Below are 17,700 nucleotides of genomic sequence, written 5' to 3' on the forward strand. Positions count from 1 at the left end.
CCATCAGAGGTGGCTCTGCCTGGGCCCCACCCGAGAGAGGAAGCAGGGGAGTGGTTGCTCAAGGCCTGGTCCCAACCAGGGCCCGCGCACATTTCTGTATCTCCTAGTGTCGCAGCACTTTCTTTGAGGGTTTTACTTCCGTTGTCGTTGCTCTGGGGTTTTTGTGGTTTCTCTGTTTCAGCTTTGCTGGTGCGATGTGGACTCGTGTCTGTAAGAGGGCCCGTGCCGGAGAGCCGATTTACAGTTCCGGTGGGGAGCGCTCACGTGCTTCCGGAGCTCTCCTTTCTGATCCCCGAGTTCCTGGGGCTCTTTTTCTTTCCTGTGGGTGTGTAACTCCCGCTGCGGACAGACGTTGTTCTCAGCACCCTTTCACACCCACGGGGATTGTGTGGGGCTTGCATTAGTTTTCACAAAGTAACAGCCAGCGAAAATTTAATTTTTAAAAAATTTTTAAAGCAGGACACAAATCTCTGTAGAAGGTGCCTGATTTGTTTTAAACATTTATGTTTAGACATGGTGTGTATGTGTCTGGAAGGATGTGTACCAAGATGGTGATGGTGAGCCCCGTGTGGCAAAACTGGGTGGTTTCTATTATCTTTGTACTTTTCTAAGTTTTCTACAATGATCATATATTTTTAGTCAGGAAAAAAACAAACCTTTAAAAAAGAAAAGAAGAAATGTTCTAATTTTAAATTCAACGTGGGGACAGAATTAACTAACTGGCCCTGAGCAGATTCTGCGTTGTCTCTGTCTAAGCTGGAGGCATCCCCACTTTCCACGGGCGCCTCCGGAGACCCTCTCCTGGTGTCGTCTGCCAGGTGCTCGCAGGGGGCCCTCTGTCTCCTCCACGCCCTGCCCTGAGGCCACACTGCTGAGGGGCTGATAGATTCCAGAAACAGTACACCTTGAAGAAGCTGAGAGATTTCATTAGTGGCTGTGTTTTAATGTTTGAATTATTTTCATGTTAAAATCAGCTTGTTGTGTTTCCCGAGGCGGCCACGCGGTGTCAGTGCACTGCTGCACAGCGCTCACCGCGGCCCAGACCCACTGAAACCACTGGCCGAGCCCCTAACCCGGGAGTTCCCCCGACCACCTCTGCTGCACTCCACGGCAGGGGTTTGGTCTGGGGTAATCAAGAGGCAAGATGTGCAATTTCTCTCAGGTTTTTTTTTTTAATGTCTAGAGGCTGAAAAACCAAAACATCTTTGGGAAATTCTAAATGTATTTGCAGGGTTTTCTCTGTAAACGGATGCTCTTTTTTTCCCTGAGACACTTAATTGGACAGTAGCTCGTTTGAGAGTAGCCATTGCTGTGTATTTGAAGAATTGTGTCTGTGGCTGTTTTGATAGCCCCGTGCAAATATCACCCCAAAAAAGAGGGAGCCAGCGATGAGGGTGCCGTGGCCGGTGGAGGAAGCGGGGAGGACGGCGGGCTGCCCCTCCAGGTTGGTGGCTCTTGTTACCTTTCATAGATGCGGGTTTGCTGTGGGGCCGCCTGGCTACTTGGGAACTGGGGTCAGAGCTAAGTAAGGCCCAGGTCTAATGTGTGAGGTTTTTTTTAAATCCCTTTGGTCACTGATGTCACTTCCTATAATGCGCTTATTGGAGACAAATTTAAATAGAATGAAGCTTTGAAAGGTATCAGTCCTCACTGGCGTGAGTTGCTAAGATCTGCCCTGTCCCTCCAGCGAAGCCAGCTCGCTGGTGGTTTTCAAATAAAGAACGTTTACTGTGTTACCAGGTGCAAACTGACAGAAAAGCACACCCAGGTACAGTTTATGTGGTGCGTTTACCGCAGCTCTCTCTTAGGGAAGAATAAATAGAGCAAATAGAGACTAGCTTCTCCCAAGAATAAATAGAAGGACTTTTCCAAAGCTATCGCTCAGGCCCTGGGTTGGCAAGCCTCGGCGCGTGCGGGCTAGACCAGCCTGTAGCTGAGGGCGTCCAGGACCCCGTGCTGCGGGGTGTCTGTCGCCAGGGCGTGTGAAGTCCCAGGTCCGGCAGTGGCGCCATGCTGGGGCCGACCTTTGGTTTCTCTCCTCGCACAGTTTGACTACAAGGCCGTTGCTGAGCGACTCCTGGGAATCACCACCAGGAAGCACATCCCTCCCTTCAACAGGAAGCGCCTCTGCAGACTCATCAGGAAGTAAGTGCGGGGAGGAGGCTGCACCTGGTCGTGGTCCGCGTTCAGGGCCGGCCCCCTGCTTCCCTCAGCATGAGACAGGCTGTCGCCGTGCGGACCTGTCTTCTTGGTCTTTCAGTGTTTCCGCCCACAGTCTCGGGACTCACGCAGGCAACCTGCAAGAGTCCGTGCGAACGGCCCCTCGAGGCCCTGCCCCTCGAGCTCCGCTCTGCAGGTGCCGCTCAAGTCGCGGCTCCGCTGTCCGTGAGGCGGGGGAAGGGCGTCTGTGGGCAACGTCTCCAGTCCACAGACCGAGGCGCTGCGGCGTGGCCATGCTGTTCGGTGCTGTCTCTTGGCACAGGGTTGACATAGACAGCCCTTCGGTCCTACCCCCTGTCCCCAGTGTGTCCACCCCAAGTGCGGGCCTTCACGCCATCCCGACCGACGGGCAGTTCACCGCAGAGCCCTGGGCTCGCTGTGCCCGGTGACACGTAGCAGCTCAGTTTGACCGCAGTCTGAGCAGGCACCGTCCTGAGCACTTGACATGAATTATTTCATGTCTGTAATTTCTCCATTTTACAAATGGGTCACGTGGCGCACAGGGAATGTAACGGGCCGCCTGGGGTTGCGGCTTCCGGACACGGAGCAGCACTCAGGCCCGTGTGCTCCCCCGTCCTGCCCTGCGAGCCCCGCACCTCCCCACGCAGACCGCCTGCACCCCCCTTGTTCCGACATCCCACAGTGTATGGCGCAGGACACTCTGGGCTTGTCTCCACTTGGCGAGCGGAGACCTGAATGTAAGTAGAGGCCTGAGCTCCTTCAGTCTGAGGAATAAAAAGAAATTTCGGCTTCTTCGGTTGTATTCGGGTGCGCCGAGACGGACTCTACGTCACCACGTCGTCAGGGATGCTGTGCCACTTGAGGGTGGGTTTGTCCTTCATTTGTGGCCTTCGCATCACACCACCTCTTCAGCCTGCTCTTCGAGAAGAAAGGAACATGAACTAACAAACTCCCAATACCAGCTTGCATTTTAAAAGTTCAGTGCACGTGTTTGTAGGAGACAGAAAGACATGGTTTCTTTAGGACACCTTTGTTCTCTTTTTCAGATTCCAAGATCTGTCTGAAGGTGAGGAAAATCAGGACTGTAACTGGTGATGTTACGTGAGCATGGACCCCACTGAGGGCATTTATGCCAAATATTGACAAACAGGATTGGAAGACGTTCATTGAAAGCATTAGAAATAGTGAAAGCCCATCAGTCCCACCACCGGCTGCTCAGCTGAGCGGGAGCCTCGCAAGAACATGGGGTCCCACCTTCTCCAGGCCACCCACCCCCGCCCTGCCCCCGGGACCAAGGCTGAGCCAGACGGGGCCTCTCCCCGCCAGTGCCAAGACGGGGATAAACTCCGGGGACAGGGAGTTGACAGGAGGATTCCTTCCACCCTGGGAAGGATCCGTTGTGATCCTTCACGAAGAAGGAGGGTTGATGTCTCAGAGTCCCTTTCACTTGCTGTTGGGATCAGTTGTCCCCCTGGGGAGCTGCTGCCCATAAGCTTGGTTACATGTGACCGAGTAGGTGAATCCACTGCTCCCCCACCCTCCCTTGTGCTCCTGGGGTGCTTGAAATGCGGAGAGCACCCAGACCTCACTGGACGGTGGGAACGGCGTGGCCGAGCTCCCGGGGTGAGCTGTAGAGGTGCCACCCGAGGTCTGCATGTCTGTCCCCACCTCGGACGAGGAAGCCACTGGCCTTTAGGTCCATAGTTCCTGTTCAGCAGCCTTCAGGATTGGGTTGGAGAAGCCATGAGGCCCAGCAATGTGGTGGAAGTCAGCGCTAAAACCTGCCTGCATGCAGGGGGCGGGCTTGTGATCCCGGACACAGCTGTGAAGGGCCTGAGAGCTGACCACATGCTTTGGTGTCCAGCAGGCAGTATCTCTCAACTCAGTTTTGCTGAGGACACATCTGCTGACAAAGATGACCAGGCCCTCAGTCAAGGAAGGTGTAAGAAAAAAGGAAAGAAACCTGTGGAGAAAGCGGGCGTGGAAGGAGAGGGAGGTGAGCCTCCGTGTCCGTGTGGGGAGCCAGTCAAGGGGCGGGCGTCCCTTCTCATCTTCCCGGATCGTCAAGGAGCAGAAGCCTCCGCCCTGAGCTGCTGAGACGTTATGAGGCTTGCCAGGGGTTGGCTACTTTCTGTGGACCCACATTCCAGCCTTCCTAACCTGAAAACATTTTTTCACTCCTGGTGGCATCTTTGGGGGCAGTGGGTGAGGACGTGCAGGGTGCTGGAAAAACACTGCCCTTCGGGACATTTGTTTTATTACTGCCCTGGATCTGAGCCTGGAAATTACTAGGAATCTGAAGACTATTTCAGGTCCTTTTATATCAAAATAGGCTTTAGGAAGGTTTCCAGTCACAGTGGGGGGACCAGATGAGGGAGCCTGTAGGGTTCCAGTGCGCGGAGGAGGGTCAGAGCCTCCCGGCAGGAGGCAGAGGCTGCGTCTGCCCTCACGCTGCCCCAGAGTTCCCGGCCAGGCCAGGCCCGCTGCCTTGGCGCTGGGGTGCGTGTTGATGGGTTTACATGTTTTCCTAGGAGCCAGGTTCTTTCCTGCTGAGGAAGAGGAGAGTGAAGGTGGGATTCCGAAGAGAAAGAGGAAAAAGAAGAAGAAGAACCACCTGCGGCCTGAACACTTAGGGGCCGGTGGTGAGGCCACGTGCCCAGAGCAGAATGGGAGTGGTGAGCCAGGGGCCTGGCCGGGAAGCGCCCAGAAGATGAGCCTGGCAGAGCTGGGGGCAGTGGCCGCACCTGGCGCCCAGGAGCGCAGTGGCTCAGAGCAGCTCTCCGTACACAGCAGGAGGAAACGACCAAGGAAGAGGAGGCTGGGGGTCCAGGTGGAGAGCGCCAGGTCGGCAGCGTCTCCTGAGGAGGGCTTGCCTCCAGGCGGTCCTGTTCAGGGACCAGCCCCCAGAGCCTCCCTGGCCAGTGGCGCCCCAGTCCTAAAGAGGAAGCGGACGCTCGGGGCTCCCCTGGTCAACGGCACTGTCCCCCCTACGCTAGCCTGGCCCCTGCCCCGGAGGGAGGGACCTCCAGCCAGCCCAGCAGATGGAGAGGACTGCCCTGCCACCCCACCCCAGGGCGGGAAACCGAAGAAAAAGAAGGGGGTGCCTAGCAGACTTGAATGCTGCAACCCGTCCACACAGAAAACCACCATCCTGAAAAAGAGGAAGAAGATGAAAGAGATGTCGAACTTGGAGCACAGAGGAGCCAGGCTCATCCAGGCTCTGGTGAGGCAGCCAGGCCGGGGCAGGGGTGCAGGGCCCTGGATGGGGCGGGCCGGGGCGCAGTCAGACCCCTGGGCCGGGGAGCCAGCAGTGCTCGTAACACCCTGCATCAGCGGTTACACAGTGGCCCATCTCAGCAGCTTGCTCCCCTCTGCTTCCTCCTCCCCCCACCTCCCCTCCCCCCACACCGGGCTACTCGCGCTGCAGAAGGAAGGAAGGAAGGGCCAGCATCGAGCTGGGAGAGGTGTCCCCATGGCCACACAGCCAGATGTGTGTCTCCATCAAACGCTGGTCTTGTCTTTCCTCTCCGACTCATCGCTATCCTGGGACCCCCCTGGCAGAAGCAGCAGCCCCAGATTCTCTTACCTCACTTACCTTTTTAACAAAAAGTTTTTTTCCACTTGGATCTCTAGAGCCAGATGTAAACCAGGAACTGGACTCTGAATCTGCATTTCTGAGTGTCCCCTCTGGACAGGCAGTGCGTTTGTGCGGGTGGGGGGCAGACACAGTTTCCCTGGCCCTCCATGGCTGCTTCTGCCCCTCCTGGCAGAGTTGAGTAGGGGGGTCTGCAGAGCTGGGCGTCTGCTCCCTGGCCCCCCCACGGCATGGCCCTGACCCTGCCCACGCGTCTGTGTCCCCTGCTTGGCAGTGGTTACGACGCAGAGGCCTTTGTTTACAGAGCTCGTGGGGACCTGGTGAAACGCTGGTCCGGGCCTCACGGTGCAGGAGCCCTGGGTGGGGAGGCGAGTCACTGATGGTCAGTAGAAGGTCCGTCTGGGGATGCAAGCCTCCGTGGGGGCTCAGGGAGCCTCATCTGCGGCCCTCCCTGCCCTCCGCATGCCCTGTGTCACCGTCCTCGGCTCTGCAGCCTCTGCCCTTCAATCGCTGTTCACTTGACACTTTCTTCAGCAAGAGCATGGAGATGTTTCCTCCTCCATGTCTCATTCCTCAAGCCTCCTGGGGAGGGTTGGAGAGGCTGCTAAGTGAGTCACAGGGTTGAGGGAGGTTTTCCTTGCGAAGGGGCGGCAGGGCGTTCCGTGTCTGTGGCACCGTGGGGTCTGCAGGGGCCGCCGCTTCACGGGGCTCCCAGGGCCCTGAGGCCCCAGGACTGGCACGAGGTCTGCTGTGGGTGGTGGTCCGCTGTAAAACCCCCAGCGAACGTCCTTCATCCGCCCATCACGGGCCTGCAGAACTGATAGCATCATGCTGGCTCTTCCTGCCAGGCTTTCCATGGACAGTGTTGTCTTTGATCAGAAATGAGAAAGTGAGTCATTACTTAATAGGTGGCCTTTGAAAGGCAGAAATTTTCAGAACATGGGTGTAAGTCCGTAGATGAGTGAAAATGGGTTCTTGTGGCTGAGCCGCGGGGAGACTTCCAGCCCTCGGCAGGGTGCCAGTGTGCAGAGTGGGGTTTGTGCGCAAGGTCTGCACACAGTGTGCACCCACCTGGTACAAGAGAAGGGGGAGGGGTCTGAGATGCTCCAAGTCCTGTCTCCCACCCCTGTGCTGTCAGCTTCTGTGTGCAAGTGGCCCCACCCTCTTGCCCCTCCTCCCAGGGGAGCAGCGGGGCACTCAGCCCTTTGAAGAAGAAGCTGAGAACAGAGAAGGACTTCGTGAAGTTCGACGCCTCCTTCTGCCCAAAGCCCCTGTTCTTCAGGAAGGCCAAGGGCAGCACTGCCACCACCTCGCCGGGCGCCCCCCTGCAGGTACCCACCTGGCCACCAGCTGTCCCTCTGCTTGCCGTCCCTCCGCAGCTGCCCCACGCCCAGATGGTGGGCTCTGCTGCCCTCCTGACCCACCCCGCTTGCAGCCGTCTTTTCAACTCTGCTACTGTCCACGGCATGCGGGTCCCTGTTCCGGGAGCGGGGTCAGCTCTGAGGTACGGTCCATAACACCATTCTGCGTCAGGAGGACTGGGGTGCCGCGTCCTCGAATTCACGAGGCGAGCAGTCAGAGAGCCAGGTGCAGTGGTGGGAGAGGGCTGTCACCGTGCCCGGGGGATCGCGTGGGGTCCAGGAAGGGAGGTCGGCTCTGCCAGGCATGCTGGGAGGTGGTGCAGGTGCAGGCCGGGCCGTGGGATGTGCATCCCGTTTGCCTCTGGGAGACCGAGGTCCTGGTGGAGCCGCACGGGGCAGACGCCTGCTGTGGTGGCGGGCGTGCCTGGGCTGGCCCTGCAGGGACGCCCACAGCAAGTGGGCGTGTAAGTGGCCTGAAGACATTTAGGGAGATTTGTTAAATGACTCAGGGCTTGCACAGGTCACATTCCTCTCGTGAAGTGTTGATGTTAAAGCAAAAAGCAATACCAGGTAGAACTGTGGGGTTCCCGCAGAAACTTGAGATTCGAAGAAGGAATTTGATAAAGTGCTTCATCGTGCAGAGTGGGTCCACTTCCAGGAATCTGCTAAATGGGGAACAGTTACTTAATTTTTGATGAGTTGTTGGAATATGCAAGTCAGTTTTGAGTCCTTGTGCACAAAAAGTTGGAAGTGCTTGTCCACTGCCCACAGGAGGGAGTCGGGCTCCGGTACCGGGTTTTGGTCCACTGTGCTCACCAGGCGGGAGCCTCTCGTGCTCCGGCGGTGGGCTTTGTCCTGTTTCAGACCCCATCAGTTTGCTCTGCTCTCGTCCCAGGCGAGGCAGCTTCCTGCCAGGCCTGGCGGAGCTGCTACACAGGCTGGCGGCACCAGGCGTCCTTGGGGACACCTCGGCTGTCACTTTAGTCCTTCTGTTGCTTCTCTTCTGCAGGCGAGCAGAACACCATCCAGCTCCAAGAAGGTGACCTTTGGGTTGAGCAGGAACATGACTGCGGGTGAGTGCAGGTCTGCTCCTCGAGGCAGTGGGGTCCACTCTGTGGAAGAGGGCCTGGGCTGTCTGGTGGGAGCGGGGGTGCAGCGGGCAGGAGGCGGCGGTGTTCTGGAAGGAGGGCTCTGGTAGAGGACGCCAAGAGACGCCGCCTTCCAGGCTGCTGGCCCGGATTCCAAAGCCGTGTTGGCCTGGGACTAAGGGTCTGTCAGCTGCAGCTGCCTCCGCTGAGATTTGCAGCCTCCCTGGCCAAGAGAAGGGAAAGGGGGACGCTCTTTTTCTTTTTTTTTTCCCCCTTGATGGTGGCACCGGGGATGGAACCCAGGACCTCATGCATGCCGAGCACTCGCTCTGCCACTGAGCTGTGCCCCCCACCTAGGACACTCTATCTTACTGCTTTTAATACTGTTGCAATTCACTTGTTTTGTTTTGTTTTTTGAAAGGAAACCAAACTTTCTAGAAGTACGTAATGAGTTTAGGACTGGCTCATTTTAGGGACCAAAAGGAAACGTGTCTGTGTGTGTGTGTGCCTGTGTGTGTGCGGTGGGGCAGGGCCCTCTGGGAGGACCTGAGAAGCTCTTGTCTTTAGAGCTGGAGAAAATGGGAGGAACAGATCTGCCAGGAAGGAAAGGCTCCTCCTGCAACGGTTTAAACCTAGGGTTCATCCGAGACCCAAACACGGGGTTCACTGGGCATGTGTTTCATCACTACCCCCACCCCTAAGAGTGCCTCCTCGGGACCTGACCCGCTGGTGTCTGTGGGGGGAAGTAGCCTTGCTAGTGAGTTCCATTTTCTCCCAAAGCTCTCAGGCGCTCTCTGCGGGGCCTGGTGCAGGGTCCTGCCCTGCTGGGAGGGAGCGTCCTGGCCCTCGGGGCCTGCGGGAGCGGGACTGGTGGCAGGACAGAGGCATCGCACCCTGTTGACGTGTGCCTTGCTTTCACCTGGGGCAGAATTCAAGAAGACAGACAAGAGTATCCTGGTCAGCCCCACAGGCCCCTCCCGGGTGGCCTTCAACCCCGAGCAGAGGCCCCTCCACGGGGTCCTGAAGACCCCCACGAGCTCGCCAGCCAGCACCCCCCTGGGGACCAAGAAGCCACTGACTGCCACGCCAAAGAGAAGGCCGACGGCTGTGGACTTCATCTGATAGTAGCAGAGTCCTTTTAAAGACTGCGTTTGCACAGGATGTTCTATAAATTGTAACGTTTAAAAGATGGGGCCTTTTTATTGTTTTGTAAATTCCCATGAATTGTCCATGTGGCTCTGAGTGTGAGCTCTGGCACTTCTGTGGCCCTGGCCCTTCCAGCAGGGGCTGCGGGCATTGGGTGCAGCCTTTGCTGCCCACGTTGTCCGTGCCGGAGCCCCTGGGGGTCCACGGCGGTGGGTCCCTCCAGTGCCCCCACTGGTGTGGTGGCTGGGCGCTCAGACGGGGTCGCACCGTTGGCTCCCAGCGTCCGGGCTTCCCCGCTAGCCGCCGGCGTGTGCAGCGCTGCTGGGCTGGGCCCGGGCTGCCCTGCTGGGCTAGTTTTCTGGGTGGTTTTAGTCTAATGGTCTTTCTCCTTTTAAAAGGTGCGCAGGGCCTCGTTCCCACGCCTGTGGGTATTTGGCATCTTACAAGATGAGTCTGGTCACCACATCAGCAGTGCCGCACTTTCTCTGTGTGCACTCAGTGGGGGTGACCCTGTGAGGGGGCAGGAGAGACACACCTCTGCCCTGGGGGCGCCTCCTCCCTCCACCTCGGCCCGGTCTCCTGCCCCGGCCTCCTCCCTTGGGCCAGCCCAGGGCGCCCTCAGCGGTGACAGCCGGCACCCCCTCGCTCTCAGCCTGGCCGGCACGCCCGCTTCCAGGCCCTTGTGCTCGGTTACTCTTGTAAAAAGTGTCTGAGCCCCAACCGGAGTGGCTGGCGGCCCCAGGAGCAGCTTTCCCACCCCTGACCCGGACTCTGGCTGCGGAGGCAGGGCAGTGCTGCCTGACACCTGCATGCCCGCCGGAAGCGGGAGACAGCAGCGGCCGCCGAGAGCTGTCTGCGCTTATTTCTTTGTTCATAGCTACCATTTTTTCGAACATTGACACTTGTACTTACAGATTTTTATAGAGTTATAATTTTAGTTAATTAATAGAATTGGGGGTGGGAAAGGCCCAGACGTCAGTTGGAGGAGCAGAGGCGCGGCATGGAGCACGCGGTGCGCGAGGAGCCGCAGCCCCAGCCCCGCCCTGCCCCCCGGGCGCGCCGCCTCCCTGCCTCCGTCTTGAGTTTACTGGCTGACAGGTTGCAGCCTGGGAGGGGGCAGGGGCGGCATCTTCGGGGGAGGACGTGGCTTCTCTTGGCTCAGGGGATCCCGGGGAATCTCGGGCCTCCAGGAAGTGACAGCTGCCTCCCACCCACCTCCCCACGCAGGAACCCCGCTTTCTCGCCAAAACGCCGGGCCAGTCGCCTTCGCTTCCCCAGTAAAGGACCCCAGCATTGCCTCGGTCGTCCTAGCCACAACTGGGGGAGACGGGGAGGCCCACTGGAGTCGCAGGGCTGCGTTGATTTGGCTTTGGTTTCCTTCGTCACGTGACCAGGGTGGAGCCCTCCCTCTGCAAAGACTGTTGTTGATAACTTTGTGGGTCAGATGGGCTGGCCTTCCGGGGGCCCTGGTGGGAAGGAGGAAGTGTGAACTTTGCTCTTTGCCTGCTCTATAATTAAGTTTTGTCGTAATTAGGCCATGAAAAGAGCCAACACTGCTGTTGGCCGCTGTGCCTGAGCGGCCCTGTCTTGCGCACGCCGGCCTTGCTGGGGTGGCTGCGTGGTTTTCGGCGCGCTGCGCTTGACGTAATGCTTTAAATCACATCGAAACCGACACTGACGGTGTGAAAGGTGAGATTTGGAAAGTCATATATTTTTAACTTTCTGTTTAAAGAAGAAAGCGTCATTATCCTTGGTCAAATTATTTTTCTAATACTTTTTATTTCAGCTTTAAAGAGGGTCCTCTAGCCAAATGGGCCACGTAATCCAGTGATGTTAAGATGTCCTAGCAGGACACCCAAAGGCAAAAGAGGCGTGTCTGTTCAGGTTCATGCAGGAGCGCCTTCGCTCTGGCTGAGGCACCAGGGGAGCGCCCTGCCTGTGGGCCGGGGCCTCGGCGTGGCAGTGTGCCTTGGACTCCATCTGCCCTCTAAATCTGTCCTAACTTACCCCATCTTGTGGGTGAGAACAGTAGGTTTACTGTGGTTCATTTTTAATGCCTACATTTTGGCAACAAGAGAAGGGAAAACAAAAACAATTTTTTAAAATTCTTACTCCGTGTACTCACCAGAGTGTCACATGAGCAGAATGTATTTAGACGACCGGTTTTCTATTTGATGCATGTTATTTTCCTAAATGAAATCGCCAGAGGGACTTGGCAGTTTCCCAAAAAAGGAAATAATTTAAATATTTAAATTAGTGCTGGTGATCTCACAGTATTTTTTAAGATGGCCGTCTCCCCCTGTGCCCCATCGGACCGATCGGTTTTGTACAATTTGTACCACACTTTACAAATGTACTGTCCTTTCTAACTTTTACTGCACCGTGAGCACAGAGTACAAAAAAGGCGGGGGCAGTCCCGGTGTCGGAGAGAAGATGAAATCGAATCCGTTGTTTGACTTGTGTGTGTGTGTTCTCTGAATTTTCCTGACTCTGACAAGGGCTGTCTGTCCACAATCAACTCATGTTCATGTCTGCAGGGTTCATCAGCATGTGTCAAAGCCAAGTCCAGTAATAAATCCATCCTTGCCCTCAGATCTGTGTTTGATTCTGACCGTCGGGATGCGCATAACCTGCCTCTCTGGGAACTGCTATGAAGCAGCAGGTGAGGGTGTCGGGTCGGTGGTTAGTGTTTGAGAGCCGGAGTCTGGGGCACCTGCCCTGTTGTGCGGCCACTGCCAGAGCCGGTGACGGGGGTGCTGGGCACATCTTCCTCTGCGGCTGCTCACGGATGCTCCCGTTTCTCCATGTCTTTGAGGATGGGCGGGGACCCCGGGCTCCACCCCAGAGAAGTGTTCCCCACTGGGGACCCCCTCCTGCTGGTGATCTCACAGTACTTTGTAAGATGGCCGTCTCCCCCTGTGCCCCATTGGACTGATCGGTTTTGTACAATTTGTACCACACTTTACAAATGTACTGTCCTTTCTAACTTTTACTGCACCGTGAGCACAGAGTATTAAAAAGGTGGGGGCAAATGGACCCCCTCCTGTTACCCAGCCTGGCCCGCCCGGCCGGCCGTGGGGCAGGCAGAACACAGCCTTTGTGCCCTTCGCTTTGATGTTCCCTGAGCAAACCCCGTTGTGCTTTGGATCCCACACAGGGTCACTTAACTCATAAAGTAATACCTAGAATCCAGGAAGGCGCCCCCTGCACGTGTCCTGCCCTCACCCCAGTCCCAGCTGCAGGACCCCGAGGCTTTGGTCACGTGACACTGCCTTTGCTCACCCCTCCCTGCAGCAAGGGGCGCACTTCCAGGTCAGTCTCTTGCTGTTCTAGGCAGAGCTCAGGTGTCAGCTGAGGAGTCCAGTCTGCAGCTCCCTGAGGTGCATGCAGGTTCCCAGCAGGGTCTGTTCTCGGGGACACCCGGGCTCCGCTGTTCGCCTTTGCCCGGTTCTTGTTCCCCGTTCCTTCCCCCGATGTGGGGCACGAGGCCTCGTCCTGCCCCCCTGCCCCAAGACACTGCAGGCATCGGGAGCAGAACTGTTCCTGAAGGTTTAGGGTTAGGGGCGGGGCCAGGTCACCCCCAACAACCTAAAGTCACGCTGGAAACACGTCATTTTTCGGAGTGGGGTTTCTGGGGATGTCACACCATTTCCATGCCTCCGGCTCTGAGCCTGGGGTGGGCCAGTGCCCATGCTCCCACCCACAGTCTTGATACAGTTCAGCTCCACCCAGCAGCCCCTCCCCGCGCGCTCAGCGAGGAGGGACCCCGCTTCCTACACTGCAGACAACAGCCTCGCCTGTGGCTGGAGCCACCACCCTCCTTAGAAGGCACCACAGAACACTGACAATGTATCCTCTCCATCACTCAGTCTGCAAGTGCTGAGCGCCTGCCGTGTGCGGGCCCTGTTCTGTGCTCCCTGCCGCGGCCGCAACAGCGCAGACAAAAGCAGTACCCCGACGAAGCTGACCCACTGGGGACAGCAGGTGACCCCGCAAGCTATGTCAGCTGGGGACAAGAGCCCCAAATGGGAGAAAACAAAGCGGGGAGAAGGCCAGGAGTGCATCAGGGCCAAGTGCTGTCTTGTGAGTGATAAGCCCCCACCCGCAGGTCTGGCCAGTTTTGTAAGATTGGTGTCAGACTTCACAAACGTGTTGCCCTTCTCAGTTTCTAATGAACTTAAAGCACAAAGAAACATAAAGACAATCTGGAAGCAGTTGCTAGTTTTATAAAGTGTTGGGAAGAATATTAAATTGAAACTTAATTTTGTCTTTTTTACCTGACTGCGGGGCAAGGACTATTTACAAGAAGGTAACATTTGAACAGAGATCAAAAGATTGAAAAATGAGCCACGGACGTATATAGAGCAAGTATCGAAAGCAGAAGACACAGCACGTACAAAGACCCTGGGGCAGGGGCGTGTGCAGCGAGTTCAAAGAGCAGCGAGCAGAGGTGGGGCCTGGAGAATGGCCACCTGACGGGCTCAGGGAAACCTCTCCCAGGAGAGGCCTGGCGTGCTGCTCAAAACTGGCAGTCATCCAGAGTCCCAAAAGACAGCAAAGGGCTCAGCTCAAATTGAGAAGCATTTACTCAGTAACATCTGCAGACGCGGCGAACAGAGGAGGCTGTGTCAGTCAAGCGAGGGGCTGCACCCAGAGCCCCGCCTTGCAGAGCCGGCTTCAGTGGGTTGGCACTGGGGCCCCCTCCCCCCCGGCCTCCCTGGGGTGCAGGAGCCTTTCCACGTGGCCTTGTAGACCCAGCAGCTGATGAGTAACTTCACCGCTTCCACAGCCGCCCCGGAACACAGACAGGGCCGGAGGCGGGTGAGGGCTGCCTAGGCGCTGTGAGGGCGCGCCTTCTGAAATGCAGACAGAGGGGGACCCTGCCACTTGGAGCAAAAGCCTGTGTCTCTGCAGCCCCAGGGAGATGTGGGGGCTTCTCCCAGGGGGACCCCCTCCTGCCAGGCTCTGCTTTACAGAAGCCATTGCATCTAGTCCTCACTGCTTCCTGGAGGGTAAGTTCCAGGATGAGTCCACGGTCACAGACGGGAAAGGAGGCTTGGAGACGTCGGGCTCTGGCCTAGACCTCACAGCTCACACGTGGCTGATCCCAGCTCCCCCATCTGCGGAGCCCAGGTCCCCCCCACCCCAACGCCACCAGGCCCTGGTCCCGCCATGTAGCTAAGGGTTAGGGCCCCCAGAACCCCAGGCTTCAGACACACACAGTGGGAGATGTGCTGGTGCAGAGACCAGCGTTAGCCTGGGTCCCTGGACATAGAAGCTTCCTCAGCCAATACTTGCTGAACTGAATCAACCCAGTTGCAAACCTACAAGAGCAAAGGGGTTCCTTCGCTCTGCATCCACCAGGTCCAGGCTGGAGGAATCCTGCCAGGGCCCTCAGCTTCAGCACTCCCCATGGCCTTGATGTTTCTGAGCTACATGTGAGCAGAGCAAACAGCCCCGCCGATTCCGGAGACACGCCGTCCAGAGCGAGCTGACACCGACGCCGGCCAAGGGTTGGCTTAGATTCCTCTCAGCTGAACCCTCTCAGGGAAAATGATGGACGGCATGGCGTTCTATCCCAGACACTCCGGCCGGCCCCAACAGGGCGCCGTCCCCCAGAAGTGCCCCTCCTCCAGCACAAATCATCGTCTGCCTTTGCCTCCAAGCTGCGGATCTACTTGGGACCTCAGGGGTCCGTAAACTCTGGAATTAGCGCACGGGCAGCAGACACATATGTGGCTGGATTGCCTAAGAAGTCGCCAAAACTCTGGGATAAACTATTATTTCACCAACCCTCCCCCAACTAAATCTCACTTTTCTATAAATGAAACTTAAGCCAAGTCCAAGTTTTGTTTAAAAGCACAGCATGAACGCAGGACGGCGGCAGGGCTGGCGCTGCTTCCTGAGCCTGCAGCGCCTCCTGGAACCGAGTCCGACGCCGGCCTGAGCGTCCTGCGGTGATGCCGCTGGGGGACTGGGAGGTGGGGACGCCCAGCCCCCCACCCCGTGCCACCTGCCCATGTGGCGCAGCTGCAGGAAGACCTAGAGCTCCCACCCCGCGAACGCTCAGTGAAGGAAGGAGCCCGCGGAGGCTGGCAAAGGCGGAGGCCAGCCCGTGCCTCCTTTCTGAGGAAAGCCGGGACCTGGGTGTCAGGCAGACCTGGTCTTCAGTTCATTTACAAAACAGACTGGCCTTTGGACCAGGCACCGTCACCCCCAGCCTGGCAAGGAGGAGGCCCAAGGCCACTCGCTGTGGGGCTTGTGAAATAAAATTCAGAGTTTATGGCAAGACAAGAAAAATGTAACCGTGAAGCACTCTCTCTGCCCTTCGGCCTCCTCTCCCCTCTCACTGTGCACCGTGTGTCTGCGTTAATGCGCCCACCACACACCCCCCACCGTCGGCAGAAACTCCTGTTCAACCTCAGGGCGCAGCGTTCTCCCAGCACCAGCAGGGCAGCTCCTTAACATTCCTTCCTGGTCTTGCTAGGAGCCACGGTGACGCTTAGATCTGGGTTGTGCATAAACTGTCAAGAGAACATCATTTGATGTGTGGCCCTTTGTCTCATAAACTTCTACAAATATGCCTTTATTTGGCAGGGGAGTAATTGGGCTTTTTATTTACTTTTTTTAATGGAGGTACTGGGGGTTGAACCCAGGACCTCGTGCATGCTAAGCACACGCTCTGCCACTGAGCTCCACCCTCTCCCTGCCCCCCACACCCGCCGTGCCTTTATTTCTAAGGGGTGGAACAGTTCTAAGTTCTCTGAGATGCTGTTCTCAGGTTATAATCCTCAGATTTAGCTTGAATGAAGTTTTCCATTTCTTTTTTAGATTGATGGATTAATTTTTCATTGACAGGTTTGAGGGGAAGTGACAGGTGAGGGGCTTCCAGAGTGGGGTCCCCTTCAGGGCCAGCGGGTTCATACACCACTGTGCCCTCTGACCTTTCTCTGGGAACATCCACCCAAAGAGGTGCCCCACGTGGGCAGGGGGCCAGCAAGGGTGGGGCCAGGTCCCCCGGGAGGCCCTTGTTCTGGTCCTAACGGTGGGGGCTCTTGGCGGCTCCGGAACCACCCCAGAGGAGGCAGCTGTCCCCCCTTGTGGGCTATGACGCTACGTTTCCCTTTGGAGACGCAGATCACACTGAGTTCTTAAGCCAATGAGACAGGGGCCGGGCCACCTGCATTTTGACTCAGTTCAGCCTCGTGTTTGTCAGATGCCTGAACCCCTGCAATTCCTGCCGGCATGAGTCACAGCCTGCTGACTAAGGCTGTAGCCTGTCAGTCTTTAAATCCTATAATTACTTCTCGACCGAGGTTTTTAACAACAAACGTCGACAATATACTCAAGTGGCAGCTCCGGGGTGTGAGTCCCATTTCACAGGCACTTCCTCCCGAGCGCCACGGCTGCTCCCCCTGCGCCCACGTCCTGGCCTGAGGGTCACACTGACCGTGATGACTCTGAAAAGGCAGCAGGTTCCACGCCCAGAATTTCCCCCAATCACTGACTTTCTGGTAGTAAGAGGAGATGTCACCGCCCTTTCCTCCCCAGGAGCCATTCTGGCAACGCTATTTATTTTTAACACAGCTGAGCTGGTCACTTTATTCTTTTTTTTTTAAGTCAGGTATAATTGATTTACAATGTGTTAATTTCTGGTGCGCAGCATAATGATTCAGTTATATATGTGTATATTCCTTTTCATATGCTTTTTTTTAATTTTATATTTTCTTTTAACATTTTTTATTGATTTATAATCATTTTACAATGTTGTGTCAAATTCCAGTGTAGAGCACAATTTTTCAGTTATACATGAACATATATATATTCACATTTTTTTCTCTGTGGGCCACCATAAGATCTTGTGTACATTTCCCTGTGCTATACAGTATAATCTTGTTTATCTGCTCTACAATTCTGAATCCTTTTCATATTCTCTTTCATCATAGGCCACTACAAGGTATTGAGTCTAGTTCCCTGTGCTGCACAGTAGGACCTTGCTGTTTATCTATTTTATATATAGTAGTTAGTATCTGCAAATCTCGAACTCCCAATTTTTCCTTTCTCACCCCCTTTCCCCGCTGGTAAATACATTTGTTCTTCATGTCTGTGAGTCTGTTTCTGGTTTGTAAATTAGTTCTTTTGTGTCCTTCTTTTTAGATCGGCAACTTTATCTTAAATGATGGATGCATGAATACGTGCGGAAGTCTGCCCATGAAAATGCTGCAAAGGTGAGCATGAGGCTGGAGGGGACGCAGGCATGCTTTGCCACAATCTGGTCCCAAGGTGCTGGACAGAGTCCCCCTTCTTTGCCTTCAGAACCGTGAGCCTC

At 56.2% G+C, this 17,700-nt stretch overlaps 1 protein-coding gene across 8 annotated transcripts in view; it reads left to right on the plus strand.

The window, feature by feature from the left end:
• The window catches only part of RRP1B (ribosomal RNA processing 1B), a 37,725-nt gene that overhangs the window by 13,523 nt on the left and 6,502 nt on the right, over window positions 1-17,700 (plus strand). For 3 of the 8 annotated variants that reach the window (XM_031460536.2, XM_031460551.2, XM_031460572.2), the window contains 8 exons: window positions 1,350-1,444; window positions 2,048-2,145; window positions 3,228-3,247; window positions 4,046-4,177; window positions 4,713-5,404; window positions 6,958-7,107; window positions 8,147-8,210; window positions 9,154-11,963. In XM_031460536.2, the coding sequence (XP_031316396.2) occupies window positions 1,350-1,444; window positions 2,048-2,145; window positions 3,228-3,247; window positions 4,046-4,177; window positions 4,713-5,404; window positions 6,958-7,107; window positions 8,147-8,210; window positions 9,154-9,347 (1,445 nt within the window). In that variant the 3' untranslated portion in view covers window positions 9,348-11,963. Of the gene's footprint in view, window positions 1-1,349; window positions 1,445-2,047; window positions 2,146-3,227; window positions 3,248-4,045; window positions 4,178-4,712; window positions 5,405-6,957; window positions 7,108-8,146; window positions 8,211-9,153; window positions 11,964-17,528; window positions 17,600-17,700 lie in introns of those variants that run through there. The other 5 variants (XR_010376876.1, XR_004139353.2, XM_031460543.2 and 2 more) reach the window with 5 other exon arrangements.

The sequence above is a fragment of the Camelus dromedarius genome, chromosome 2, assembly GCF_036321535.1.
Source record: "Camelus dromedarius isolate mCamDro1 chromosome 2, mCamDro1.pat, whole genome shotgun sequence".
Lineage (NCBI taxonomy): Eukaryota > Metazoa > Chordata > Mammalia > Artiodactyla > Camelidae > Camelus > Camelus dromedarius.